Below are 27,141 nucleotides of genomic sequence, written 5' to 3' on the forward strand. Positions count from 1 at the left end.
CATCTTCAATTTGAGCTCTGAAAAACAAGTTGAATTACAGAATCAAAAACCTTTGAGTCCAACCATGAACTCCTTAAACCCAGCGCTGCCCAGTCTACCACTAAATCCCTACCATATCCCGAAGTGTCACATCTACAGGTCTTTTAAATACCTTCAGGGATGGTGACTCAACCACTTCCCTGGGCAGCCTTTTCCAATGCTTTTGGTGAAAAGTTTTTCCTAATATTCAGTCTAAACCTGCCGTGGTGCAACTTGAGGCAGTTTCTTCTTGTCCTATTTCTTGTTATTCGGGAAAAGAGACCGACCCCCACATGGCTACAGCCTCCTTTCAGGTAGTTGTAGAGGAGGATAAGGTCTCCAAGTCTCCTTTTCTCTGGACTAAACCACATTTTTTATATTTATTTATTAGTGAAATGGGGAGAAATTCTTTAGTTTTAGTCAAAAACCTTTTGCTCTGAAACACTCAGTTAACACCTGAAATTGAGCAAGTCTGTGATTCAGTTTTTTAGTTAAGTTCAGTTTGGCTTTGCTGTATAATAAAGAATACTTAGCAAAATATTTTCTTCTTCGGAAAGTAAAACAAGAAAAAGTTGCATAGCCTAGAAATATATTAAGATGTTACTGTTACGTAATCTTTTATCTGACTCAAAGACACTTTAAAGAATGCTATCTTGGTTTCATATGTACTTCAAATATGTTCTTTCTCTCTATTCAGTATATAAAAGCCCTGAGTTAGATGCTTGTAATTAGCCACAGAAGTTCACAGATAGGAGGACAGTATTAGATGTGGGGTTCATGTTTAACCTGCAAGAAGAGTATTGCTCATCATAGCATTCTCTTCCTTTTCATCCCTGGAGGTCAGTGCCCACTCTAAACTTGATGTGAATGATTGTCAATTCTGTTGCACCTACGCTACTGGGAATCTCAACAAAAAGAATGAAGCAGTGGATTAATGACGTGGTGCTGCGCTGCAGTAAATAGTTTGTTGTCTTAACAGTCTGTAATGAAACCTCTCTCTCCTTTGTGCAGTCTGGAGCAAAAGCACTCCACCTGCTCCAGATAATGGTACGTCCGCCTGGGGTGAGCCAAATGAAACCAGTCCCGGGTGGGGTGAAGTAGATGATACAGGAGCATCGACAACAGGCTGGGGGAATGCACCTTCCAACGCCCCGAATGCCATGAAATCTAGTGAGTATAGGCCAGATACCAGTTTCTTTGCAATGGACCTGCAGGTTTTTATTGTTTGGCCTTTTGATATACTGGAGGAGTTATCTGAGGCCTAGAAGCAATGTTGAATGTCATTGTAAGGTTTTGATGGATGAATGATTAAGTGCTTACAAATGACTAAAACTTTGTCTTTTAAGGAAATGCAAAATTTCTTTACTAAGCAATTTAGTGGGCAGCTCTGATTCTGGAAGTGCTGAAACACTGAGTGAGGAAATGTGTATCTTTCTCTTTTTTTCTGGCTGCCCACTTGTAACTTGGTGTATAAACTTATTACATGATAGGTCACTTTTTCAGATCATATGAGGAAAAGAAATGCACAGTACTGACAAATGTCACTGTGGAAGCCATTACAATATATAAAACAAATCTATGCTTTGATAATGCAATTCGTCTTTGGATTTTTTAATTGTGTAAGTGTGGAAAAATTGTAACTATTAAGAACTGAAATTTATAGTTGAACCTAGATGCCTACAGCAGTGTTCTTCATGAAGATGTTGAAATCTCTTGAAAATTTACTTCAAAGTTAAAATTGCTGTATTGAGACTTTTTTTTTTGTGGATATTATTCTTCTTGATGTAAGCTGTTTGTACAATTTTTGTTTCGGTCTTTTTAAGGAAAGAACGACAAACAAAAGCAATGTTACTGCCAAAGTCAATAACATTGGGATGTGAAGTTTCCTGTAGGAACTACTGATAATACACAATTGTTACTGAACTTGACTGATGATGCCCACTGTAAAAAGTTGCTCTTGCAACATGCAATTGTTTGAAATGAAGTGCTCTGTTGATTGTATGCTATTGGGTCGTTCTCCCTTCGTCCCACCCCAACTGAATAATTTGGCCATCTATGAAACAAAACCAGGCAAAAAGCTTTGCTTCTTTAGTGTTATCATTATAACAGACTTTTGTGGATGGCTGTAGTGCTTCCCATGCCCCCCCCCAAACTTGGCTCTTCTGAGAATGCTAAGCTGTTTTTAGACTGATGTCTTGTACCTAAGACACCTAAATATGAACAAAATAAGGGCTTCTGAGATAATATTGACCCATTGAAAATTCTGTTGATTTGCTAATGCTTAATATAGTCTTTAAAGACTATGCATGATCACTTGCTTATCCTTGACTGATCCGCACATGTACCATAACCAAAGAGCTGCAACAGACGTGTGCTGTTCTGTATGTAAGCTGTCCCCAGCTCTAGAGGAGCAAAATATAGAGAGTTTCCTTGTGATGGCTGTTCCAGTTTAAGCTATGGTAGGTTACCATAACAGTGTTAAGAGCAGAGGTCTTCATTCTCTTGTGTTCTGTGACTGCTCTCTGAACTCCTTTCTAGTTGGCACCCAGAAGGAGTGAAGAAAAAAGCTATGTTATTCAGTGGGGTAAGGGGCGGTATTTAATGTCTTGGATAAGTTAGAAGAAGAAGCTGGGACAAAGAGCCTGCAAAGGCATAATTTATGGTTGAAGGTAAGGACAGGATACCAAGACTAGCAGTGATTAGAAAAGAAAAAGAAGGAGTTTAGAGCCAAAGAAGGGAAGCATAGATCATTACCCATCTGTTTAAAAAGGCAGATTTACATAGTTCTATCAGCACTGCATAGGAATTTCCTGGCAGAAGTAGGAATAAATTCAGTTTTCTGTAATATCATTATTTTGCCTGTATCTTGAAAGTTTCATTTGGTTGCTGTAGCTGTTGATACCTTCTCACTCAACAAATTCAAAAAATTAAGCAGATGTTATAAAGACAAGTCCTTTTTTATACCACTGTCCTCTGTATTCATGTTTAAGAATCTTAAACCTGAGAGTTTTCAGAAAAATAATCTATAGTCATGTAGGTAAAATTGGGATCATAGTGTATATTTAAATACTGTCACCAGAAATAAATTAAAGCTGCAGGGACTAGCCCATATAATATTTCTATAATATTTCTATAATATTTCTATAATATTTCTATAATATTTCTATAATATTTCTTGACTGCGGTCATAATCCTTAAATGTAACCTTTTCTGTATAAGTAGCATGATGAAAAGGTCAAGAGGTAGATTTTTTGCACTTGGACCAGTATTTTTAATTACCAACCCTCAGTTTTGGTACACAAATGAATCTACTTTAAAAGGCTGTGTTTCCTTTGAAGTATCTGGGGGTTTATTTATGATGCATTTTAAGGTAGCTCTTAAACCACCATGAAATGCTGCTGTACTTATTTTCAGCATGATCAAGGTAGAGATCCCCTTGATAGAATAATTACAATTCCTGACTTCTATGTGCAGATTTTCTGCTATATATGTTAATGTTCTTATTCCTGATTTCCACACTCAAGCCCCAGTCAATTGAAGAATGAGTTATTACAAAGATAATGATGATGGAAATCTTTTTTAAAGGAGATAAATGCTAACGGAATAAATATGCAGAATGAAGAGTTACAGCAGGAAGAAGAGTTGGACAGTGGACAAGATAAGGAATTGGGCTCTTGTTGGCTTGTCAGTAGAGGTCAGAATTCTAAATTGCCTGACAATGCTAGAGAGTACCAGCAAGAAAAGAAGCCAACAGGGAAAAGTCTGAACTGATATGATGAAATGGTTGTAGCTTTCTGGTATACTTAAACAGTGTAATAAGCCTTTTTAGTGACATTTTTAAGAACAGAGATTCAAGTACAGGAGTTTTTTTAATTCACATTAAACTACTTTTGAAATTATGCATAGCAGAGTCAGGTCCTCTCCTTCAGATTCTGCTTAGTTGTTCCTAGAAGTTCCTTGTTTCTGCTAGTTTTTGAAAGAGTTCAGTGCAAGGGAAGTATTAAGGTTTGAAGGAAGAGAGGAAATAATTGATAAATCAACTGAACCAGAGTCTTGGGCACTGTTGGTTTTTTAAGTGTGCTTGAAGGCTTTCATTTACATTTGAAAATAAAAGGTTACCTTTGAAATGCAGCTGTATCTGTATAAGAGGTCTCTAGTGTTATTTCATCTTTAAAGGTTTGACATTTCTTTAAAAATAGTTGCAAAACATGACATGCAAACACACCACCAAATCTCTTGAGTTTTGGGATTCATGCATGAGTTTTTACAGCTGTTAGTGAACACACTTCTTTGAAGTTTTTTTTTTTATTCCTTTGGGATTCTGATGATTCAGCTGATCTTGCAGTGTCACATCACCAACTGCATGGTATTGTAGACTTCTTTTGAGCTTTTTTTTTCTTTTTCTAAAGGTTCTAAATCTATGCAAGATGGCTGGGGAGAGAGTGATGGGCCAGTGACAGGAACACGTCATTCCAGCTGGGAAGAGGAGGAGGAGGGAGGAGTCTGGAACACAGCAGGCTCTCAGGGAAGCAGTTCCTCCCACAACTCAACAAGCTGGGGGCAAGGAGGAAAGAAAACACAAATGAAGGTAAAGTGCTTGAATGATTCATAACTACTGTGTTGTCTGAAAACAGTCTGCCTGATATGTTACAGCATTATAATAGTTATTTTTTTTAAAAGGTTTTACAGAGCTACAGAAAGGTGCCTGTTACAGCACTGTAAAAAATGTGAGATTTCTGGATTTGCTTGAATGTATTACACCTGTTGTGGCTAATAAATCTGCCAGTAGGTGTCAATTTTTTTTGGTATATAAGCTGCAGAGCCATTACTAAATGAAAATAAGTATCCCAAGGCTATTTCTCTTCTCTTGCTGACACATCGTTCTGTTTAGGCTGCTGCTGTTGTTCTTGCATAGCCTGCTGAAGTTGTCCCTTTGGCACATGGGCTTCTTATTTCTACTAACTGTTGGATTTATGTCTTGTGTTTGTTGTTATTGACATTTGGCCTCAAACAGGAGCAGGAGCTTGGCTGTAGTCCCGAGTAAATTTTTCTGAGGTTTGTTTGCATTAAAGTTCTCTAGTACAGTAACAGTTGTTATTGTATTAATATTAAAAGGACTGTGCTTTGTCTGCTTCTCCTCAAATAGGTAGGGCAGACTCGAAAGGCAAGGGCAGAGCAGTTTCCTAGGATGTGGAAATACTGTTTGACATGGTAGGGAGTTTTACAGTTCCTGTTTTGCAGAAATTAACCTTAGGGAGTTTTTTCTCACTTAAAGCTTTTTTATTTTAACCACCAAAGCAACTGTCCGGAAAAATTTCTTCATTGTTGAACTGTGTTAGTTTTGGTTTTGATAATCTGTAAATTACACTAAGGCCAAATAGAGAGCCTGGTCAGCACAGTGCCCCTGCAAGAGGCACCATACTAAAGGGAAGAAAGCCAAGAAAGAAATCTACCTTTGCGTGGAATGGATTAAAGAATATATTAAACTGTAATAGAGGAAAAATAAACAATATTCACAAAGCATTCGAGATGGAAACTGAAGGTATGATAAACATTCTACAGGGCGAGTGCTCATCCAGTTTGATAGACTGAACAATGAGCAGTTGTATGAGACAGAATATTTGGTGAATGTTTCCAAACATACGAATACCTAAAATAATTTTTTCAGGAGGTTAATCTGATAGCAGGATTTTCATTTTACACTTGTGCATCTCAAGGATAAAACAGAATTTAAGAAATCAAAAAGCTTCTTAAAAATGTCTTTTTTTTTTTTTCCTCAGTGTGCATTAAAAGGAGGAAATAGTGATTCATGGATGAACCCTTTATCCAAACAGTTTTCAAATATGGGCTTGCTGGTAAGTAAATTTTGTTAAATAGAAAGTCCAACTTTAGGAAAAAATGCGTAAGCTTTAAATAAGTCAAAAGATCAGCGGTTTCACAGTTACTTATCTGCATTTTCCATGCTGACATGTTGATTATAATACCTGTAGTAGCTGGCTCAGAATGGCTTCTCATAAAAACCCAAAATCTACTTTGATTCATAAAATTACTTTGGCAGCTGTTGTTCTGAGAGTGCAGTTTCCTTGCAAGTAATGGGTTCAGGGGTGAAAAGAAGGGTTTCTTGTGGTTTTGGGGTTTGGGGGTTTTTTGGGTTTTTGGGGGGTGGGTGGTTGGGTTGTTTTGTTTGTTTTTGTTGTTTTGTTTTGGGGTTTTGTTGTAGGTTTTTTTTCTTTATTTTAATTTTCATAGCATGCTGTTTAGAGCACTAAAGGTAGAGGCCTCAGCTCCTGGATGTAATGTCAGACATCTGTGATTAGTCCAAGGCTACTTATTCGGAATCTCAACCACCTATCAGAAGAGGAGATTTACAGCCCTGTGTCTGTCTTGGCTACTTACATTTTAAATATTGTGCATCAGGCTCTTTTTAGAGCAAAAAGGACTCATTAGGAATCCGTATGTAAAGATTGTTTGGGAAACTGAATAAATAAGCCACACCACAGAGAAAAAGACAGAGCTGCAGAGAAGTGCTTTAAAAATAGCAACTTCTGACAAGCTAATTTGTAAAATATTTTGCAGAATATTGTGCCAATTGTCATCCTGTGAAGCAGGAATAGTATGTAATGCCAGCTAGCGAAAGATAATAATGCAGAGGTTCTGTGAGAAGTCTAGGGCTGCACAAGCTGTCACTGACATGTTTAGGATTACTTTGTAATGTCTTTTGGCTCCCAAGCTCAAATTCAGTTTGCTAGACTGTACATGATTCTGAAAACTATGGGAACACCCTGTCCCCTACTGCCAACTGAAGAATCACTTGGCAGCACATTCAAGACTTGATGGCGTGACAGGTCATGAGGATGAGCTGTCATTTTGGCCACTATTTTCAGTGTTTTGTCACTCGACCACTGGAACATGAGGACAGAGGTTCATTTCATAGAGCAGTTCTGTGTCCATCTTTCTTTGTTGAATTCACGTCTGGTTTCGTATGGGTAAACGTGCCACACACAGCTTCAGAAGCAAGTGGGTTGAGGCAAGGTGTGTCCAGGGTGATATCAGGAATCCTTGTATTCAGTTTTAGTTTAAAGTAGAACTTTCATAGGCACAAGCATGTTCTTCCTGCATTCCACCTTTCTGAAATATTTCTCATCATTGCATAGAAGTCAGAAATTAATTGTTTGATTTTTTTCTTTTCTTTCTTTTTCCTCCCCAGAGTCAAACTGACGACATTCCAGGCAGTAAGATGGACTTGTCTGTAGGTGTGTATATTTTAATGTAAATTCATTTGAAATACCAGATCACGTGTAGTATTTTTATGAGGATGACATGCTGTACTTCGGAAGGGTTTGATCCTTACTTTTATCACTCCTCGTAATAAGGCAGAGTAAAAGCATCCTCTTTCTTGTCTGTAAGCACAGCTACACAGCTGATTCTGATATGCAAGATTGGGATGTATGTCTGTACAGAACAGAAATATAACTTGTGGAAGGGACATCTGTTACGACTGTTTTTGATCTACGTAGTTTGTATTTATTGTTACTGTTTCAAGAAAGTGAAAATCCTTTTTCATTTTGGTGGAAGGGGACTGTTTTAGCTCTTGACAGTAGGACATCCCATTTACCACAGCTTCCTGGAGATGATGTGAGAAAAAAGAATAGCTTCTGTCATTGATTTCTTCAGTTGCCTGCCTCAGGCTATTACAAATCACTGCACAGTAGAACTAGATTTTTCACTCTTGATAGCCTCACCGCAAATGCTACGCAGCTTAAGCGTGATGAGCTGTGTGGGAAACACTATCCTAAATGAGAGTTGGAATTGACCCCTTGAATTAATCTCATTTAGTCACCTTTGAATTTGTTATGACTTTCTTTGGCAAAGTTCTTTTGACCCTCTTGTCACCAGCTTTAGCACATCCTCATCTGCCACTGTTGTAACCTTCTGTGTGATGCTGTAATCATGATTTTTCTCACCAAAATCTTATTTTATTGGGAATATCCAATATTTATTGGTACAAAAGGTAGAACTGTAGTAATCAAGATTTACCTGCATCTAATACCATCTCCAGATTAGATATTCTAATGCAATCCAGACAGATACAGTGTCTCTCAGCTTAAAATCCATTGCATTCTTAAAATGTCTGCCACATTTCACAGGGGATTCAGTAGTTCATTTTTCCCAAAATTGTTGTGTTCCTCTGAAATAGTTAAGGACCCTAGTAAGATGTTAAAATGTGTATTTATATAGTACAGCACAGTTTTGGGGGAGGTAACAGAATTTTTCGATCTCACCACTTCAGCCTTGTGCAACCTCTCTAGAATTCAGGTTCTGATTTTATCATGCTTCTCTTAAAGATCATCTAGATGGAGATCAGTTGTCTTCATGAATGTTCAGTTTTCATCTGCCTTCAGGTGCTGCTGGTAAAGAGCAGATCTAAGAATATACAAATGAGGAGGATGGTAGCCTGGATTATGCCGATTAGTTCTTTATCTCCAAATTAAGGATTCTCTAAAACTTTCTGCTGTCAAGGACCTTGAGACCATCAGAGCTTCTGAGGAGATGACTGATGCTCAGAATATCCTGTGAAAGGGTACAGAAAGGCTGCATCATTTATCTTCATGTGTTGCACTTCTTTAAGTTTAGTGTGCCCATTAAGGATAGCATCCCTTGATCTGAGGTAGAACCATTTATAATAGTTTGTATTCTTTTTCAAAGACTGCGAAAGTAACAGATCTTCAAGGGGCTTTTCTGTTACTTCTCTGCTTAGCAGTTTTGTTCTTGTTGCTTATGGCAGTTGCTTGTGGAAAAACTATAAGCCATTTTGCCCAGCCTGTTTCTACTATTAATCTTCAAAAGTTGAACTTACTTATGAGGTAGGCTTGTTCTTCAACTGGTTTTCAGTCAAGATTACAACATACCAGGTTATTCTGCCAGTATCATATTTTCCTAGTTAATGGATAAAATGCACAGTTAAATCTGTGCTTGGAGATCGCATATGTCAAAGAAAATTTTGGCTTTGATATGCTTGGAGCACCTTGTCTCTGATCATCAGGTATTGTCAGTTAGTAATTCTTACTACGTTGGTCTCGGTCTCCTTGTTGGAAGAATGTGTTCCTTTTATTGCAAGGTGCTGGAGTGATAGTTTTATTTGATGACCAAAACAGAAAAGAGATGGATCAATAACATGCCTGAGGCAGATCTACTTCCTCTTTTCTTTTTCTATCAAATCTCTTTAATGGATAGCTTGTCTAATTTTAAAATAATATATGGCTTGTTTTTTCCATTGAAATATCTCCTAGTCTGTATGTTCCGAGGCATGAAGCTTGCTACAGTAAAGTAGCTTGTCAGAACTGCTTAACATTTTGTATTTTCCTTTCCCGTATTTGACAATCACCTTTGTCTCTTTTTTTTTAATGTATTAGTTAAAACCTCTGCAGATCACTGAATGCTCAAATCACCTTTAAAAACTGGGAAATCAATTTGAAATTTCTACTGATTCAAGTGTAGTATATACATCTGTCTGCTGTAAATATGTACAAAGCCCTAAATCAATGCAGTATTCAGGTGAAACACCTTGATATGTGCTTTGCTCAGTAGGCTTGGATGATGTAAATTTAAGACAAAAGTATAAACCCAGTATATTTAAAATGTTTTTGTTTTCATGGTCAAGCAGAAAATGTTTCAAATGGGTTTTCTCCGTTTGGGTTACTCCACTGGTTGTATGTATTTTCACTGTGTTGTCTCTATTTGGCAAATGTTTTAGGTAACTTTGCTCAGCAGCAGTTTCTGTCTCCTATTTCCCAGTGCAAGATGATATATAATTTTGTATGGAATTAGATTTTCTTTTAAACTGTGTGCATGTTATGGGGACGTGTTCTTAATAGGATTCTTTTCCTCACTTGGGAGTGAATGTCATCTTCCTACACAACTGTTAATAGTGAGAAAAATCCAAGAACTGATGGAGCGTCTTCTGTTACGAGGATGGTTGGACTTTACCCTGTTCTACGTTTCTGCATGTAGAGAATTGCACAAGTGTTTTTGCCTACTGCAGAGCGTAAAATTCAAACTTATCAGATTTTAATTGTTGTCTTGTACTTAAGATAAAGCTATTCTTTAGCAACCTGCATTATTTATAGCTTTAGTTGCCAAGTGCAGAAGACAGACTCACATGACAGGTTTCAAGGTTGCAGTAGAATTTTCTGTGAATGGGATAAATGAATGATACAATCTCTCTTAGCAAGGCCTTGTTTATACCGAAGTTTAAGCAGCTGCCTCAGCACTAAGTGACATGCATATCTGTGCTTGAAGCCTTTAAAGGTGCTCTTTAATGCTCTGTGTGTTCTGCAAGGCACCATTCAGTAATGTTTGAGTAGTTGATTGGATCATCAGGATAACTGGAGAGACAGAAGGGTGTTTCTCTCGCTTAGTCATCTTGTGTTGGCATTGACCCAGTTTCATTTCAGATAGTGATGCAACTCTGTATCGCTTTCAGTTTCTTTTCAAGCAACTAAGGGACAGGGCTTCCGGTGTGGAGTTAAAGCAGGTGAGCCTTTTGGTGGTGCATGGCTGGCATTGTGTGGTGGTTTGATGTAGGCATTGACAGCAGTGAGCTGTGCATGACACTGTATGACTGCTTTTGCAGAGCCAGTTCTAGCTTTTTAGGGTGTGTTAGAAAGGGATCATAGAATCACAAACTCATCCAGGTCAGTATGACTTCAGTAACAAGCCAAGATATGTAGGTGATTTGTCAACTGATTTTGTAATAAATGATGTTGAAGGTGTCTGAGAGGATGAAGCTGGATCAACTTTGGAAGCTGAGCCAGTAAGAAAACCCCATGTAATTAGTGGTCAGTTTTGTAGCTTCTTGGTAGTAGCATAGCTATGAATCTTAAGAGATTGCGATTGGACATAGAGAAGGAATGCTGGATTTGAGAAGCTTTTTCAAATAACAGTGTTTTTAAGGTATTAGAGTGATTAGCTCTCTGCTCTGTTTGATAAAAGCTTAGTGTTTGGTCCGTGGTAGGGTAGGATATCATCAAATTCCCTTGGAAAAGTTATAGATTTGCTTGTTAATTGTGGTGACATGTTTTTTAAACTGTTCTTGAAAAGACCATCTGTGCTACTAACTAAACCATATTCTTTAAAACTAAAAATACCAGTAAAGCTCAATTCTGTCGTGTCCATATTTTAAAACGAAGATATTTTCCATCTACTTCAGCATAACAATATGCATCGATACCTTACAGGTGCCACATATGACCAAAACCAATTGTTCTTGGGAGCAGTTCAGTGTATAAGGTAGAAAACTTCCTTCAGTCAGCACTTGCTGAAGATAAGCTTATAGAGAAAGTTCATCTCTTGTTCAATGTGTATGTTACAGTTTGATCATCTGTTATTGACATCTCTTCCTTGTGCTCCATCAGATTACTCACTAAACAATGTCAGACTTTAGGGGGTGTTTAAGAAGTGTCACTGTTACTGTTTGTGTTATCATTGTGTACAGGCTGAGGAAGATTGGTTGTCTGTCTGGAAGTTAAAATATACCAGTTGATTTCTTGTGTTCAAGAGTTAAGTTCACGTGACTGCAGGAGAGTTTTGATCAAATTATGTACACATGACCAAATTTCTTGAAGAATCTCAAGGAATTTCGAACCCCATAAAGTCTAAGTAGAATACATGGAGAACTTACATAGTGGTATCTTTCTAAATACTGAATATCAATGAATAACAGTGCAAGTTTTGGAAGACTTGGAGAATTATATACAAATTAATATAATTAGTTAAAAATGCATATGTTTATATCTGTACATAAATTGTGAGAAATACTTCACATTAAACTCTAAAGTAAACCGACTTGTTCAATCTTAAAAACGAAACTTCCTACATTAATTTTTCAACACTTTTAATAGCAACTGTAGCTATACTAAATTATGAGACAGATATAATTTAAACCCCCATCTTAAAGATCCTTTCTTTGGCTGTGAACCTGCTGTCATGAAAAATGGTAGAGATTATTTGCACTAATTTCTTCTTTTCTTACAGGTGGTCTCCCAGATAAGAAGTTTGATGTAGATAAACGAACCATGAATCTCGGGGATTTTAATGAGATGATGAGAAAGGATCGATCTGGGTTCCGTCCACCTAATTCCAAAGACATGGGAACCACAGATAGTGGGCCTTATTTTGAGAAGGTGAGAGAAATATCTTTAGATGAATTAATGTCAACCTTTGTGTTCAAGGTCCTAGTTCTTACCCTACTTCTCTGGAAGTACTCAAAATTTGAGAACCTTGGATGAGCTCAGTAATAAAAGGTGTGAGAGAGTTATGTTTGTAGAATGAATGTGTGTATAAAACAGGTGTCATGTGTGAATAGACAAACTAAATTGGGGAGAGCAAGGCTTTTTATTCTAGAATAGACTGCTATTGATGTAGACAGAAAGAAATTACTTTTTTTTCCATGGAAGGGTAGCAATGAAATTTATTATAGACTTCATCACGATGATCCTTTTGGCTACTAACTACAGTCATCTACTGTACAGAAAAAAAGATGGTTTAGTTCTAAGTAAATATAAGTAATCACAGTCTTCCAGATTTTTTTCTTCTTTCATGTCTGGCATTTATCAGAAACACCCTTTCTAAATTCCACAACCCCTTATGCTGTATGTCCGTGTACTGTAAGCTTCTGTATGACATCTGTTTCTCTGTGACATCTGTTGTATGTTATGGTAGCGTTCCTTTCATATTCTTGCTGATTTTAAACAGAAGCTTTCACCGTTGTTATCAAATATTAATTGCTTCACATTATGAATTGGAGAGTGTCCAATAGATTCAGAATGCTCTAGGGTTTGGGTTTTTTTTTTAAATATAGTTATCGCATGTGAAACGGAAAATAAATTTGGTTTAAAAATTCTGAAGGCGTGTTAACTGTCAAGGAATTTTTTTAACTCCTCCATTTTGGTATAACGGGCCAAAAAGCAGTTTTGTCAACTCCCTCTGGTGGCCTAATTAATAAATACCACTAGCAGAGCTAATGTGTTTCCTAACAAATTATGTTGGTAGGTGTGCACTAATATTAGGAATTCAACATTTGTTTCTATAGTGGTAATAGCCACTATCAGAAATCAACTTCATGAGAGTTCAAAATGTATTTGTAAAGAGAAACCTTTAGGAATTTATTGGTTATCTCCTTGGACCAAAATTGTAATTGTCAAGTGATCATTTGAGTCACAAGTTTTGTCCTTGTAGCTTCTATTACAAAGTAACTTTGCTTCTTCCTAGTCACTCACCATCCCTCTTTCTCTCCTCTTACATTCTGTTGCTTCACTAACCAACTCCTGCTGTTGGCTAACTGCTGCTTCAGCTGACTTTGCCTTTCTCCAATCAAGATGGGTGCCTTGGGGATGAGGCTCCCTGCTCTCCCTTCTCCCCTTCTCCCAGCTACAAGCTGTCTCCCTCTGGTTCCACACTATCCAACGTCGGCCTTGGGGCAATCGGCTCAGGGCTCAGTCCCCAAAACTTCGCTGCTAGACAAGTAAGCAGGCCACCTTATAAGATGCATTGTTATAAGGCTGCAACCTGGGCTTAATCCTGGTTAGTTGGTTGCTTGCATTTGTTTTTCTGCTAAATAAATTTATATTGTTAAGGGAAATTTGAGCTGTATCAGGCCACTGAGAATCAGTCCACTTTGGTTCCTAGCATCAAAATGTATCCTACCTGGTTTTGTTGGCCTCTTACTTCCTGAATCACAGTGCAACAGCAGGTTGATGTGCTTTTCAGAAGTCATGAAGTTAGTGGCATCCTTTATTTTAATTGCTGGTTTAAAACCCAGTTAGAGGCTGTTGATTTGCCCCATCACCCCCCAACACTGAATTTTTTCAGACACCACCCAATGACCTTGTACGTAGAAATGTCCCTGTAAAAATTTGCAGTGGTTTTAGCATTGCGCCTGTTCCCTTCTCCCTTCCCCACAGCCCAAACTAAGGATTGATTTAATAGCCTTTAAAAACTCTTGAAGTAGCAATATTTTTGTTCTGTGTACAGGGGAATGGTGTGGAAGGATTGAAGTGACTAACTGCAGTTTGGAAGAATTTCTGGCTATTATGTTTTGCATTATGCTAGAAGAAAATGTTACAGGAATACCAGGAAATTAAAGAATAGTAACTAATTATTGCAAGTGGTCTAGCTTATATAGTCACATGCCTAACATGATGGTGTTTCTTTGTGTTGTCTTTCTGTTTCTGTGTGACACAGTGTTGAACATCAGATTAAGTCCAAAATTCGCAGGCATGTTCTTGGTCTCAGTGTGCAGAACTCTGTTCGAAGTTATGAAGTGGGCTGGAAGTGTAGTTGCAGCTTCAAGACTTCTCAGAAATTTTCATGTGTAGTGGACCCCAGCCAGTTTTTTCCAGAATAAAAACTCTCATCTCTTGGGTGTTTTGTTTATCCTCCTGTGTGCTTAGTATGACATCTTGAGTTGCTTCTGAAGGAGAAGATACATTAAGTGGAGAGTGATGCAGATGAATGAGGCAACCCATAGTACTGCCAGTATAGAAGCAGGATGAGAGACTTCTGTTTGAGCAAAAGAATAGCAGAAGGTGTACAGTGTTACAGTAAGAGGAAGGCAAAGTTTGTGAAATCCTGGTATATAAGGGAAGGAAAGGTTTTGGTGAAGGCCTGCACAATCTGTTTGGAAGAATGATGGATTTGTTGGGTACAGCAGTAGTACAGCTCAAATTTGCTGGCATGCAGAGGGAGAACAGGGAATGATGGCTGAGGAGTGGAAAATGTGCTCTTTAGAACCCCAGGTATTTGAGGGATTACAGACGTCCTGATATACTTCAGGAGATGGGAAGTTCTGAGGGTCTTGAAACTGAAAGGACAATCATAGCACATAAGGGTGCTTTGGAATATGAGCCTCAGGTTTTAGAAGCAAGAGTGTGACTGTTAGCGTAGGAGACTGTTCATAACATTTCTTGTCTTTTTTGAAAGATGTTACAAGAAAAGACAGTCTGCTCAGAGGCTGAAATTGTGAAACATAATACCAAATTTTCTATGGTCTTTTTTGTGCAGTAGGGTTTATTACAGAAGTTGCTTATAAAACAGTACATACTTCTCATTAAAATAACTCAAACAGCAAGAATTTTAGTGTTAGAAAATAAATCATTGGAAGAAAAAAAAACACAGTTGTTTTTTTTTCTCACTTGAAAATTTTCTTCCAGTTTACTGGAGGGAAAAAGGAAAAGAAAAATTCCCTAGTCCAGAATGCTGAAGTTTTCACAGGAGAAGGAAAATGTTTAATACAATTTTAGAATTCGAATTTCAGTTAATGAAAGGCCTGCAGAGGAAATAATAGCCTCATGAGTGGTATCTCAACAATCTACTCAGAAAAAGTACCTGTCTTCTCTAAAACGGTGGCCCAAAATTCTTGATGCAGTTGATGCAGTCTTGCCATACTTTTTAAGCCAATAGAATGGGGTTTTTTGAGTGTATTGTTTGTACTCCAAGTTTCCATTTCCCAACATGTAAAGTTCAAAATATTAAAATGTTAGTGTTACGTGCTTCGAAATAGGCGGATAAACATGACCCTTCAGTGTTAAAAAAGAAAGAACCTGCACCTCAAAAATATAGTACAAAAGCTTTAACCCAGGTAGAATATTACTGATTTAAAGCAAACATCTCTGTAATTCTAAGGGAACTCAGTGTTTAAATCAGTACTTGCCTCATTGTTATTGATATGTAGCTACTAGCATAGAAATCCATTATCCTGAAAGATTCATCTTCTCATTACTGCTTTAATTTTGTAGGGTGGCAATCATGGTTTGTTTGGAAACAGCACAGCACAATCGAGGGGCATGCACACACCTGTGCAGCCACTAAATCCTTCCCCCAATATCCGGGCGCAAGTGCCTCCCCAATTCCTTTCTCCCCAGGTAAGGAATTTATAGCAACTGATTACTTGTAAAAGTAGAGCTGCAGCCTTCAGAGCACATCACTGAGGTTACTTAAAGAGCTATCTTAGTCTTGACTTGCTGATAAGAAATGGAAAAATTAGAGAAGATAAAAAAATTAAAATTCATAGTTGAAAATACTTAATGCAGAAGGATTAGCATTCTTTCTTATTCCAAGGCAGTTAATGGTAAATGCTCGCTTACCAGTATTTTTAAACCTCAAAGTGGATTTGGGAATCCTGTGTCTTACAGAGGCTTTTGCAAAGTCTTTTAAAAAGGAAAAAAAAAAAAAAAGTGAAAGCTTAAAATTTTTTCTGAAGTGTGACAGGTTGTTTAATTTTTTAAGCAGTCTCGTCTTGTGCTTCCTGTCCCCCCCAAAGGAGAGGTTTGATGAAGGGCTACATGTTGCATTTACATTTCAGAGCTCAGTCTTAAGACCTCAGGGTCTCCAAATGTACAAGTTTGCCTTTTGCTTTGGACTTGGTGAACTCTTCTTGAAATTCTGTTAAATTCTACTTCTGTAACTCTCAAATAATGCAGGGAGAAATGGTGGGATTCTTTTCCACCTACTCCTGTCTTTTACTATAGCTTATTCAGTGTACAAAGAGATGAACTCTTCCTGTGAGGCACTGTTTCTTTGCTCCAGTGACTGCCTGAATGCCTTTCTTTTCCCTTGTCAAGCAGTACATTTTTAACGTGACAATGCAGTACTGTGATTACTAGTTAGCTGCATATATATCAGCATTTTAATTTAGTGCAGTCTCTAGCATCTGATTGGTTGGGGGAGGAACCTTTGTGTGTGTGTCTGCATCTGCACATGTAATATTGTATATTGTCAATCAAGTGAGGTATTCACTCTGCCCAAGTCATAGACTGTGCATGTTTAAATGTGATGTGTTAATAAATCTGTAATGTCTTTCCCAGAACACCATTGAAGATTGGTGTCATACTTGTTCCTTTATAGAAATATTTCTACTTCGTCATTTTTTCTCATAGCAGTGCATTTCTTCAGGATATGTAACTGGTTTCCATGCAGGTTTCAGCCTCCATGCTCAAACAGTTTCCCAACAGTGGCTTGAATCCTGGTCTTTTCAATATGGGCCCCCAGCTTTCTCCACAACAGATTGCCATGCTGAGCCAGCTTCCACAGATTCCCCAGTTTCAATTAGTAAGTAGCTAGTAATCTTGTGAGATAAGACTGTTTATAAATTTTCTACTGAAAGAATTTTATTGTTATGTTTGTTTGGTTTTGTACTACTGATGTTGAGTTATTTTTGTACAAGTATTCCCTCTCTGCTGTACAGGATAATGAAGCCCTGCTAGAGGGCAGCAGATAAACCAAGCAGGCCTATGTAGTTATTGTGGATGTTGCAGTGAGTTCATGATGATTCTAACCAAGCAATGTCTTGGTACAGAAGGCAATTATTTGTTGATTTTTAATGAAGTTTTCTTCATACTTGTAGTCATAGTGATAGTAACAAAGCTGGTACTAGTAATTCTTTTGCATGATGTTTAATGAGAAACAAGTGAAAGATATAGTATTCTTCTCATGCATTCATTGTCATTTTATTTGAGCGAGTGGAATGAGAAACAGTTTATCTAAGTTCTGAGTTAGGCATTTTCTAGTGAATAGCTCCTGGAAAGTCCATTTCCCTTGATGAGCTCTGTATTTTCACTCTTCCCACTCCCTCTTATCTTGTAGGCATGTCAGCTCCTCCTTCAGCAGCAGCAGCAGCAACAGCTGTTACAGAGCCAGAGAAAGTTATCTCAAGCTGTGCGACAACAGCAGGAGCAACAGGTGTGGCACTGTTTTTGTCCATCATATGAAGTATAAAGTGCACTGGGAAAATGCAGCCTACAGTGAAGAAAGACAGTGCTGTATTTAGTTATGTCATCTGCTCTCGTCATACTGCACTTTTCCAGAGAGCAGGGTCTTTCAGATCTCTTTTAAGTCACTGTTTCTTAATGTTTACTGGAATTCTGTGTTATGGTATAGCATATATGAACTCTGTTTTTCTCTTCTGTTTGCAGCTTGCTCGTATGGTGAGTGCCCTCCAGCAGCAGCAGCAGCAGAGGCAGCCTGGCATGAAGCATTCACCATCCCACCCTGTTGGGCCTAAGCCACATTTAGACAGCATGGTACCCAATCCTTTGAATGTGGGTCTCTCAGATTTACAGACCAAAGGGCAAATACCTGGATACGGTTCAGGTAAGTGCTCTGTGGAAAGAGATTTGGTGCATTGCCTGTAGTTATCCTATTAATATGATAATTGTATTAGTCAGTTATGTCTGGATTCAGAAATAAGTAATTTATGCATAAGCATTAGAGCAAAGGTTATGACAAGTGTCAACTTTGAATCAAACTGCATTATTTTTCGTTACATGGGAAGAAGACAAACCTAAAAAGAAAGCCTGTCTTAGCATACTGACCTAACCCACTTACTTGGAAGATACCCCTCAAACATATACCCCTTGCTGTTGTTTTTTTTTACCTTTCTTATGATCACAATGACTCCCTGTTTGAAGATACTTAAAAGCAAACCAGCAAATGACAATGGAGTTTTGTTTGTTTGTTTCACAGGCTTTGGCTCAAGTGGCATGGATTATGGCATGGTGGGAGGGAAAGAGGCTGGAACGGAATCCCGCTTTAAGCAGTGGACTATGATGGAAGGGCTGCCCTCTGTGGCTTCACAAGATGCCAATATGCACAAAAATGGTGAGAAAGGAGACTGGCAATTTTGGGAAAGCCCTTGTAGTATCATGTTACCAGAGGTGAAATAACTTGGGTGAAACTGTCTCTGCTTACCAGTATGCATCTTAAATATTTTTTGGTTCAGATTACCATACTCCTAAAGATCCCAACCTTTCCTTAGTGTAAATATATGTTTTTAATGCTTCAGGTGCAATAGTGCCCCCTGGAAAGGCTCGCGGAGGATCGCCCTACAACCAGTTTGACATAATTCAGGGTGACCCACTCGGTGGCCATGCAGGCCCTGCTGGTGATAGTTGGTTACCTGCCAAATCTCCACCAACGAACAAGATCGGAAGTAAATCCAGCAATGCCAGCTGGCCTCCAGGTATTATATAAGGGCAGGGGTTATGTCCTAGCTTTAGAGTAGATGTGCTGGGACCTTCCCTCGTCATACTTACTTAAGTGAGGGTTTCAAAGAAAATAGTTGTTCGGCTTGGCCCATCTTGTTTTATAAATTTCTTCCACATTAAATCGGAACATAAATGTTGAATTTCTAAAAATAATTTCAGGGCTAAATATGAACTAACTGCTGAATTTGCTGAGTAGTGTTTCGTTTTTGTTAGGTGAACTCCTATGTTCTGTAGTTTGGTGACTTAACATTTATAGAAATTTTTGTGAAAACACATGTTCACAGAATGCACAACATCAGCTCCCTCCTCTTGTACTGATTCTTTATTTGTGTGGTGTTAGGCTGACATGGGATGCAAAAATTCTGATAGATAGCATGGAATCAGAAAGCAAAAGAGGTGAAAGTGAAGTTTTTTTGGTGATGGTGGGAACAGGATTTTCTTGAACTTTTGTATTTTATGTAGCGTGAACTTTTTTTCTGGCAACTGTTTACAAATATGGTCCATTGTGGACTGCCAGATCTCTTTTGCCAGAATTACTGGTACGATACGTATATGAGGGGTGTGTGTCACACTATGGCAGTTGACCTTAGCTCATGGGTTGCATAAAGGGTAGAAGAACATTGTAATGCTCAGCAGTCCTGTGGATGGATAGAAGTTTTTTGCTTTTGGGATCGCAGGCTGTATCACACTTTTTAAGTTTTCTGGTTTCAGTGGCAGAATTTTATGTTTCTGTTAGAAAACACAAGCATCTAGGAAAAAATACACATGAATTTGAATACGCACATAATTTTCTATATAACACATTCATTTAAACAGAGTCGTGTCCTGGAAGTTGCACAGATTAGTCACTGGTGCTGTTCAGCAAATAGTGGATGCTTTGAGTTTTCTCTTGTCTGGAAGACACATTCCAGGAAAACATTGCTAACTGCAAACCCTCTGCTGTGTGTCCCCTCAAGCACAAAAAAGCAAAAGTTCAGGTACATCTCTTGAATAAACCAGTAGCACAGACCTTGCACCAGAAAGCCTAGGAATCTGTGTGACAGATACACTGTAGGAAACCTAGAAAAAGCAGTTAAAGCCTTTTATATGGGAATCCCTCGTTTTCTTGCTGGAATTAGACACTTTTCTGAGGAGCTAACTGAGTTAGAGAATTAGTTGTCTCAAAAACATCTGCACACCCACAAATTTTCATACTGTTCACTGCCTTCTGTACAGGTGTATTTGTGTTACATTTCTGTCAGCGTGGATGTTAAATACTGAGCTTCTTGAGCTGGAGTTACTGTTTATAATGCCAGAAACTCCCAAAATTTAATCTTTTACAAGACCTGTCTCATAGACTCATTGCTGAACTTGTTTCTTTAGTCACCATTCCCCTGTGTAATAATGAGAAACACAGTACTGCTTGGAATGTTACAGGACATGTAAGGATCACCTCTGCCATGTCTCCAAGCTTTAACAAGATTCTTGGTACCAGAAGGCTGTTAACAGAAGTTAAGAGAAGCTGGATAGCTACTCTTTGCTCCTCGTTGATATATCATAGAGCTTCTTTAGTGATACCTGTAGTCCCACTGTCAGCGATAGTAAAATTTTTTGTTGCTGACTGCCTCATGACTGTGAGAGGATAAGTGAAGTTCACAAATCCTGAACATAAACTTTCACTGAGATCATCAGTACAGTCCCTAATTTCTTGTGCAAATGAGTAGCCCAAGACTATGACTGCAGGTTTCACGTAACAGATCCTGGGTTTTGGCATGTAGCATTTATGCAATTATTCCTGTATTGCCATCCCACTCTTAGGAGGTCAATAGACTGGGACAAGTTACTGTTCCAGAACTATCAACCAGTTGAGCTGTCTCATAGTCGGTCTGCCTTATGGACTTCCTTGACCAGGAAAACTTAGCTGACAACATGATCTACCTTATCAACACCCTTGATGAAGAATGAAGACCTAAAATGACTTTACACTCTAGGTTCTTCTTCTTGACAAGCTTGTAGATGAGGCCCACTGTCAGTTCCTGGCATGGAGATAGAATTTTTCCTCCAGCGTTGGAAAATAAGTTGTTAACAAAAATGAGTTTACAAGAGAAAACCTCTTGAAATAGGTGCATTTTTCCTTTGAATGAATACAGTGGTAACTCAGCTTTCACCCTGACAACACCTTTCGCGTTTTCCTCCTAAATGCCATCTGCTGCAGAAATTCTGCCGTTCAAGAAAGCAGTATTGTTCAGCACAAAGATAAATGAAGTGGTGCCCAATCAAACTGATATCACAGCTGGAGGTGAGAGCAAGTTTTGCTGCGTTGGTGAGAACTATGTCTTTTGGTTATGTCACACAGACTTGCATACCTAGGTAATACTAGACTCTAACTTTCCCATTCAAGATCAGTTCAGTCATATACTCCAGGCAAACTGGCCTGGATGTGTCTAACATGGTTCTCACAATGATCTTATGTTTGAAGTTTTTGAGAGGGCCTTTCAAATATCAGTGGAGAAATGCATTTCGTATTTTCTTTACTGTCTGGAAATAAAATAGCATGTCTGTAGACAGAGTTGGTGAATGTGCATGAGAATAACTATCAGCTCTAAAGGATAGTCTGGAAATTTGTCAGTATGCTGAAGTTCAAGGAAAACTCTTCTCCAGACCAGGATTATTTTGATGAGTGAATGTGTTCATAAGCAATAATATGCCTGATCACTGGAGTCTTGTTTGTATATTTAGTAACCTTTTGATTAGAGTTTACCGTGCACTTAATTTTCGGTCTCAGCAATTCCCAGAAATCTTTACAAATACAAGACTTGGACTTCTTTTTTTTTTTTTTTCTTTTTTAAGCAAGTTCTGATTTTGAGGTCCTAACCTGTGTTTGTGGATTCTTTGTCTCAGAACTGAGAAGATATTTTGACTAGACTCAAGAGCTGCATTGCTTCTTCCTTAAGCATACAGTGGTCCTGTTTGTCAGAGGATTACAGTATTTTGACAGTAGCTGAGCAGATTCCTTCCTTGATGCAGTGCTGATTGCTCATAGTGTTAGAAGCGTTGATACCTGGTCCTCCTAGATTATTTTGTTAAATTACTAAAGATTGGGAGATGTAATTGATGTTTACAAAATCATGAAGTCAGTGAACAAGATAAATGCAGAATTGTAATTCTGTGAATCCTGTAATCCTAGGACCATGGTAAATGCTGGACTTAGGAGGATATAAATTTTAAATAGGTGAGAGATTTTTTTTTTCCATCAGGAGTGGTTAACTTCTGGATTGTATTGCTTTTAGAGCTTCTTGAGACTGTACTAGCCTGAAACAGTGATTGGATAAAATGATGGAAAAACATTTGGTAGTTCTGCTATCCTAGATAGGAGGACTGTGGATGCTGGGAGAGCGTGAGGGCAGTAGTCTACAGATAGTGGCCAGGTTTGTGTTCTGTCCCTAGATGGTATCTCTCCTACTGCTGTTAGCAAAATACTGGACTAGATGGACCACAGTTCTGACCCAGTAGAGCATTTCTTATGTCTTTGAGATTCTCCTGCCAGTGCATTATCACAGTCTAATACTGCCCTTACTGTCAGTTGTTTGAACCCATAGTATCACATTTTCTTCTGTGTTTGTCTGTGAAAGTCAGTCTTGACTATACTTCATTAAAAAAGTGACTGAAATAAACCCTTCCATGCCAGATAATTCCTACTTGGTGTCATTCTAGACAGCACATCCTGGATCCCACTTTTAATAATGTTTTTTTTAATTACACTCAAGTAAACTATCATTAATTATTTCAGAAGTTCAGGTTGGGAATAAAGGTGCCATTCTGTATCCTGGGCTTGTATCCGCAGGGGATGAATCTGCCACCTTGGCACTCTTCTCATGCTTACCCAAATTATCACATAGTATACGAAGCTCCTTTACTTATTTTTGTGTTTGGCAGTTTTACTTTCTTATCACTGCTTCCAAAGTTGGCCACAGCACTTTATTCACTGAAGGAACCAGATTACTGATCTTTCTTACAGTAACTGGAGTTTTTGTATGTCCATATTTGATATAATTCATCCTCTTGTCTTAAAATTCTGGCATGCCTGGAGCTATAGTTGAAACTAAAGCATGATAAGTATATCCTATCTCACTGTGAAGCATGAAGAATGTCGAATGAGTATATACATTGCTTTTACCACAAGGCTTCTCACCTTAGCATTACCTCAGTGTTGATAGGTAATGTATAAAGTGTGTGTGTACCTACAGTGTGAAGTGTCAAATGTGTTTACAAACTCTTAAGGTAGGTAGCCTTTCCTCGGGGAAGGCTTCTGCACACGCACAAAGTATGTGTGCAGAATCTAATCTTACAATATATAATCTGATCTTATATATCTTATATATGATGTATTAAAACTTTTGAAACCTCATCTGAATGTAGTAAAGCAGTAGTAGTTGAAGGGATACTGGATACACTTGAGCCATTTTTTTATGTGTAGTGTAGACTTGTATTCAGACACTAGAGCTCTAGTGCTGGGGGAAGAAATGTGAAATAGATTATAATTCAAAAAAGTAGAAAAAGTAGTCTTTTTTTTTTCCTGAGGAACAGAGTAGAAGACAACTATTTACCCTCCTAAAATACCTTCAACAGTTACTTCTAGTGAAGGACATTTCCCTGATTGCATCTAATTCCTTTTTCCCTCCTGTCCCAGAGTTCCAACCGGGAGTGCCATGGAAAGGTATACAAAACATTGACCCTGAATCTGACCCCTATGTGACCCCTGGAAGTGTGCTGGGGGGGACAGCCACATCTCCCATTGTAGATACTGACCACCAACTTCTGCGGGACAACACCACAGGTAAAACAGTGAACAACTTAGTATGTGATTATCTGAGGCACTCTGATACTCGAGATGATTCTGATGTTCCGGCCGTGACAGGCGAATCGTTTGTTGCATTTGACTAAGAAGGAAGCTGTGTGCCTTTGCGCCATCGCTGTGTGTCGTGTGGAAGCTTGGCATTGGTATTGTCGTGGCTCTCTTGAGGTTTAGTGGTATTACCAGAATATCCTTGAAATCGGCCAACTCTCTCCTTTTCTCTTTGATAGGGTCTAATTCTTCCCTCAACACCTCGCTGCCTTCACCTGGTGCCTGGCCCTACAGTGCCTCTGACAATTCCTTCACCAACGTTCATAGCACTTCAGGTATGTGCTTTCCAAAACTTACCCAAAGCATTTTCCACTTATTCATTCATTGTTGTTCCACTTGGAATATTTAGTCCATCAGGCCTAACAGTGATTTGGGAAGACAGATAACTCCAAACATACCCCTTCTTTCTTCTTCCCCTAGCTTTATATGCTGAGCATGACTCCATATGGTATGGAATATCCCTTTGGACAGCTGGGGTCAGCTGTCCCAGCTGTGTACCCTCACAGCTTCTTGCGCACCCCCATTCTTCTTGCTGCTGGGGGGAATGTGAGAAACAGAAAAGACCTTGATGCTGTGTGAGCACTGCTCAGCAGTAACTAAACCATCTGTATTATCAACACTGTGTCCAGCACAAATCCAAAATACAGCCCCATATGAGGTAATGTGAAGAAAATTGACTCTACCCCAGCCAAAGTCAGCACATTATGCAAGTTAAAAAATAAGGTAACAGTAAGCAGCAGATGCAAAAAGAAAAATAAAACAGCATGTGTGCAATCTGTTGACATGTTAAAGAGTTGCAGGGCTGTCATAATTTTCAAAAGACACTTTCTCCTGTATGTATGAGTAAAAGTGAGTAATTTTCTTTGTTTTAACTTTAGAACATGGGAGTACTGTGAAGGGAACATTTTTACCTTGCCTTCTATAACACTCATCATTCCCTGAAACCTGGAGAGTGAGGACTTTCAGTCCTCTGGCATTTAATGGTTGACCTGTAAATAGTAACTTAAATATCTGTCTTAGATTGTTGGGAAGGTCTCCAAATCTTTCTTGTGAAAAATGGTTTCTTCAGGCACTTCAGAGTAAAATGCTCCATACAAACCATTTGGATTTTGAACTTTTTGCAAATATCAGTTTTGTCCTGAAGATGACATTGTCTTGACAACTACTTAAAAATGAAGAATTGGGTGTAAATAGCAGAGGTTACAAGCAGAGCTGAGCGCTACATCTGGCCCAGACTTTGTTTTTTTCGTCTTACCGAATAAAAGCTGCATTCAGATGTTACCTCAGCATCTCCACAAAATGTGTTGAAAATACTCTTTAGTATTAGAAAATACTCTTTAGTCCTCAAGAAAAACTGTGCTCCTGCTGCTGGTTTGTGTGCTGACTTCGGTATGAAGCAGTGTTTGTGTATGCAGCATTCCAGTGGCATAAAAGATTTCTCTTTCACAGCCTGGGCATCTAACAGTCATCTGGTAATGTTTCTAGTAAAAAAATGGGCTATCAAGATTGTTTAAGAGTCCAGCTGTAACACAGCTAAATGGCCACCTTTATGTGTTACTGTTGTAACAGTACTGTCAACATTGTGTGAGATCTGTGATTCGTGAGAAAGCTTTGATCTTTAGGACCAAATGGTACCTCCAAATGGCACCTCCACGTTACCTTAGTAGGCCAAGAATGGTAAATATTCATTTCAGTTCTCTGCAGGATTTGTACCTAAAGAGGATTCAGTTTCATTAAAGGTCAGTAGTGCCCAAACTTGTAAGAAGTTCTCAGGTGAAATGTAGTGTGGATATGAAAGTTGTTATTCATCCTATTAATGATGGAACATACTGCAATCTTCTACATTATCGTATATATCTAGGTATATTAATTTCTTTTTGTCAGGTTATATAAAATAATCAAAGATTGACTTACTTGTAGCATGTGGTTTTTCAGTATGGTGAATTAACTACTGTATGGTTCTGTGCTTCATGCTTGTCTCCGATACAAATGTGGTCAAAAGGTTTACTGTGATAGGACAGTTATTTAATCTCAGCAGTTTCTCTAACACATACAATTTCTTTAATCTTCTAGCAAAATTCAGTGATTACAAATCAACGTGGTCCCCAGATCCCATAGGACACAATCCCACTCATCTCTCCAACAAGATGTGGAAAAACCATATTTCCTCAAGGAACACTACAGGGCTGCCCCGCCCACCTCCTGGCCTGACCAACCCTAAACCATCATCTCCATGGAACAGCACAGCACCCCGATCGGTCAGGGGCTGGGGGGCACAGGACTCAAGGCTTGGCTCTGGTGAGAAGAATCAACTGATAGCACCGCTAATCAGACCTGAGGAGTGTATATGTTTCACAGCACTGATGATTTGGAGGAAAGAAAGTTGTAGTTGTCTGGTAAAAGGAAAAAAATTCCTTTTTAAAATGGAAATTTGCTCTCAGTAACTGGGGCGGGTGGGGGATAGAATCTCAGGTCCTGCTGCAGGGAATGAGTGAAGAGGGCTGAGAGCTGCTAGGAGAGAATACCTACTACATGGGGTCTTTCAAGACTAGATGCTTGCTGTGGGTGGGAAACTCCTCCAAGTAACTCTAGTAAAATGAATCTTGATGTCAAATGTGAGGAACGGTGTAGTTTTGTTTTCAGGACTGAAGATTAGGCTTTCGTGTGTTAACAGGACTGATAACACTGAATTTTTCTGAGACTGAAAGACCTAACTGTAAAGAAAGATGGTTTTTCTTTGTATCAAATCTGTCTTCATTGCTCTGTCTTATAATTTGCAGCATCTACTTGGAGTGATGGTGGCTCAGTTCGTCCTAGCTACTGGCTGGTTCTTCACAATCTCACTCCACAGGTATTTTCTGTGGTTGTTTCTGGAAACTTGATTGCTTTACCAAGGATTTGTGAATTCTTCAGTTGTTTCTCTTTGAATAAAATCTGACAAAATCAGATTTGTCAAGATATGTAACGTGTTTCTATATTGTAATCTCTTCAGCTAACTTTAGGATGTTCAGGTTTTGCTACGTGACTGTTAAAACATTTCTTTACTTAAGAGTTACAAAAAATTATTGGAACAGAAAGTTTTTTTCTTAGAAGTGAGGGTAAGTTGCATGACTATAATGTGGAATGGTTTATAGCTGTTCTTTGGGATGTTGTCAGTAAGAAAGTTGGTGTAACTGCCAGTTTTCACTTTAGTGTTTC

At 38.5% G+C, this 27,141-nt stretch overlaps 1 protein-coding gene across 3 annotated transcripts in view; it reads left to right on the forward strand.

Annotated features, from left to right (window-relative positions):
* Positions 1-27,141, forward strand: part of TNRC6B (trinucleotide repeat containing adaptor 6B) — a 72,349-nt gene that overhangs the window by 42,381 nt on the left and 2,827 nt on the right. Inside the window, exons 6-21 of one of the 3 annotated variants that reach the window (XM_039391404.1) lie at positions 1,030-1,188; positions 4,428-4,606; positions 5,799-5,873; positions 7,226-7,271; positions 12,052-12,200; positions 13,370-13,540; positions 15,813-15,938; positions 16,993-17,124; positions 17,659-17,754; positions 17,988-18,165; positions 18,538-18,672; positions 18,857-19,033; positions 23,728-23,874; positions 24,123-24,218; positions 26,017-26,241; positions 26,724-26,794. In XM_039391404.1, coding sequence (XP_039247338.1) covers positions 1,030-1,188; positions 4,428-4,606; positions 5,799-5,873; positions 7,226-7,271; positions 12,052-12,200; positions 13,370-13,540; positions 15,813-15,938; positions 16,993-17,124; positions 17,659-17,754; positions 17,988-18,165; positions 18,538-18,672; positions 18,857-19,033; positions 23,728-23,874; positions 24,123-24,218; positions 26,017-26,241; positions 26,724-26,794 — 2,162 coding nt within the window. The remainder of the gene's footprint in view (positions 1-1,029; positions 1,189-4,427; positions 4,607-5,798; positions 5,874-7,225; positions 7,272-12,051; positions 12,201-13,369; positions 13,541-15,812; positions 15,939-16,992; positions 17,125-17,658; positions 17,755-17,987; positions 18,166-18,537; positions 18,673-18,856; positions 19,034-23,727; positions 23,875-24,122; positions 24,219-26,016; positions 26,242-26,723; positions 26,795-27,141) is intronic. The other 2 variants (XM_039391405.1, XM_039391406.1) reach the window with 2 other exon arrangements.

Source organism: Pipra filicauda, unplaced genomic scaffold, assembly GCF_003945595.2.
Source record: "Pipra filicauda isolate LSUMZ 115617 unplaced genomic scaffold, ASM394559v2 scaffold95_size2449627_pilon, whole genome shotgun sequence".
In the NCBI taxonomy this organism is placed as follows: Eukaryota; Metazoa; Chordata; class Aves; order Passeriformes; family Pipridae; genus Pipra; species Pipra filicauda.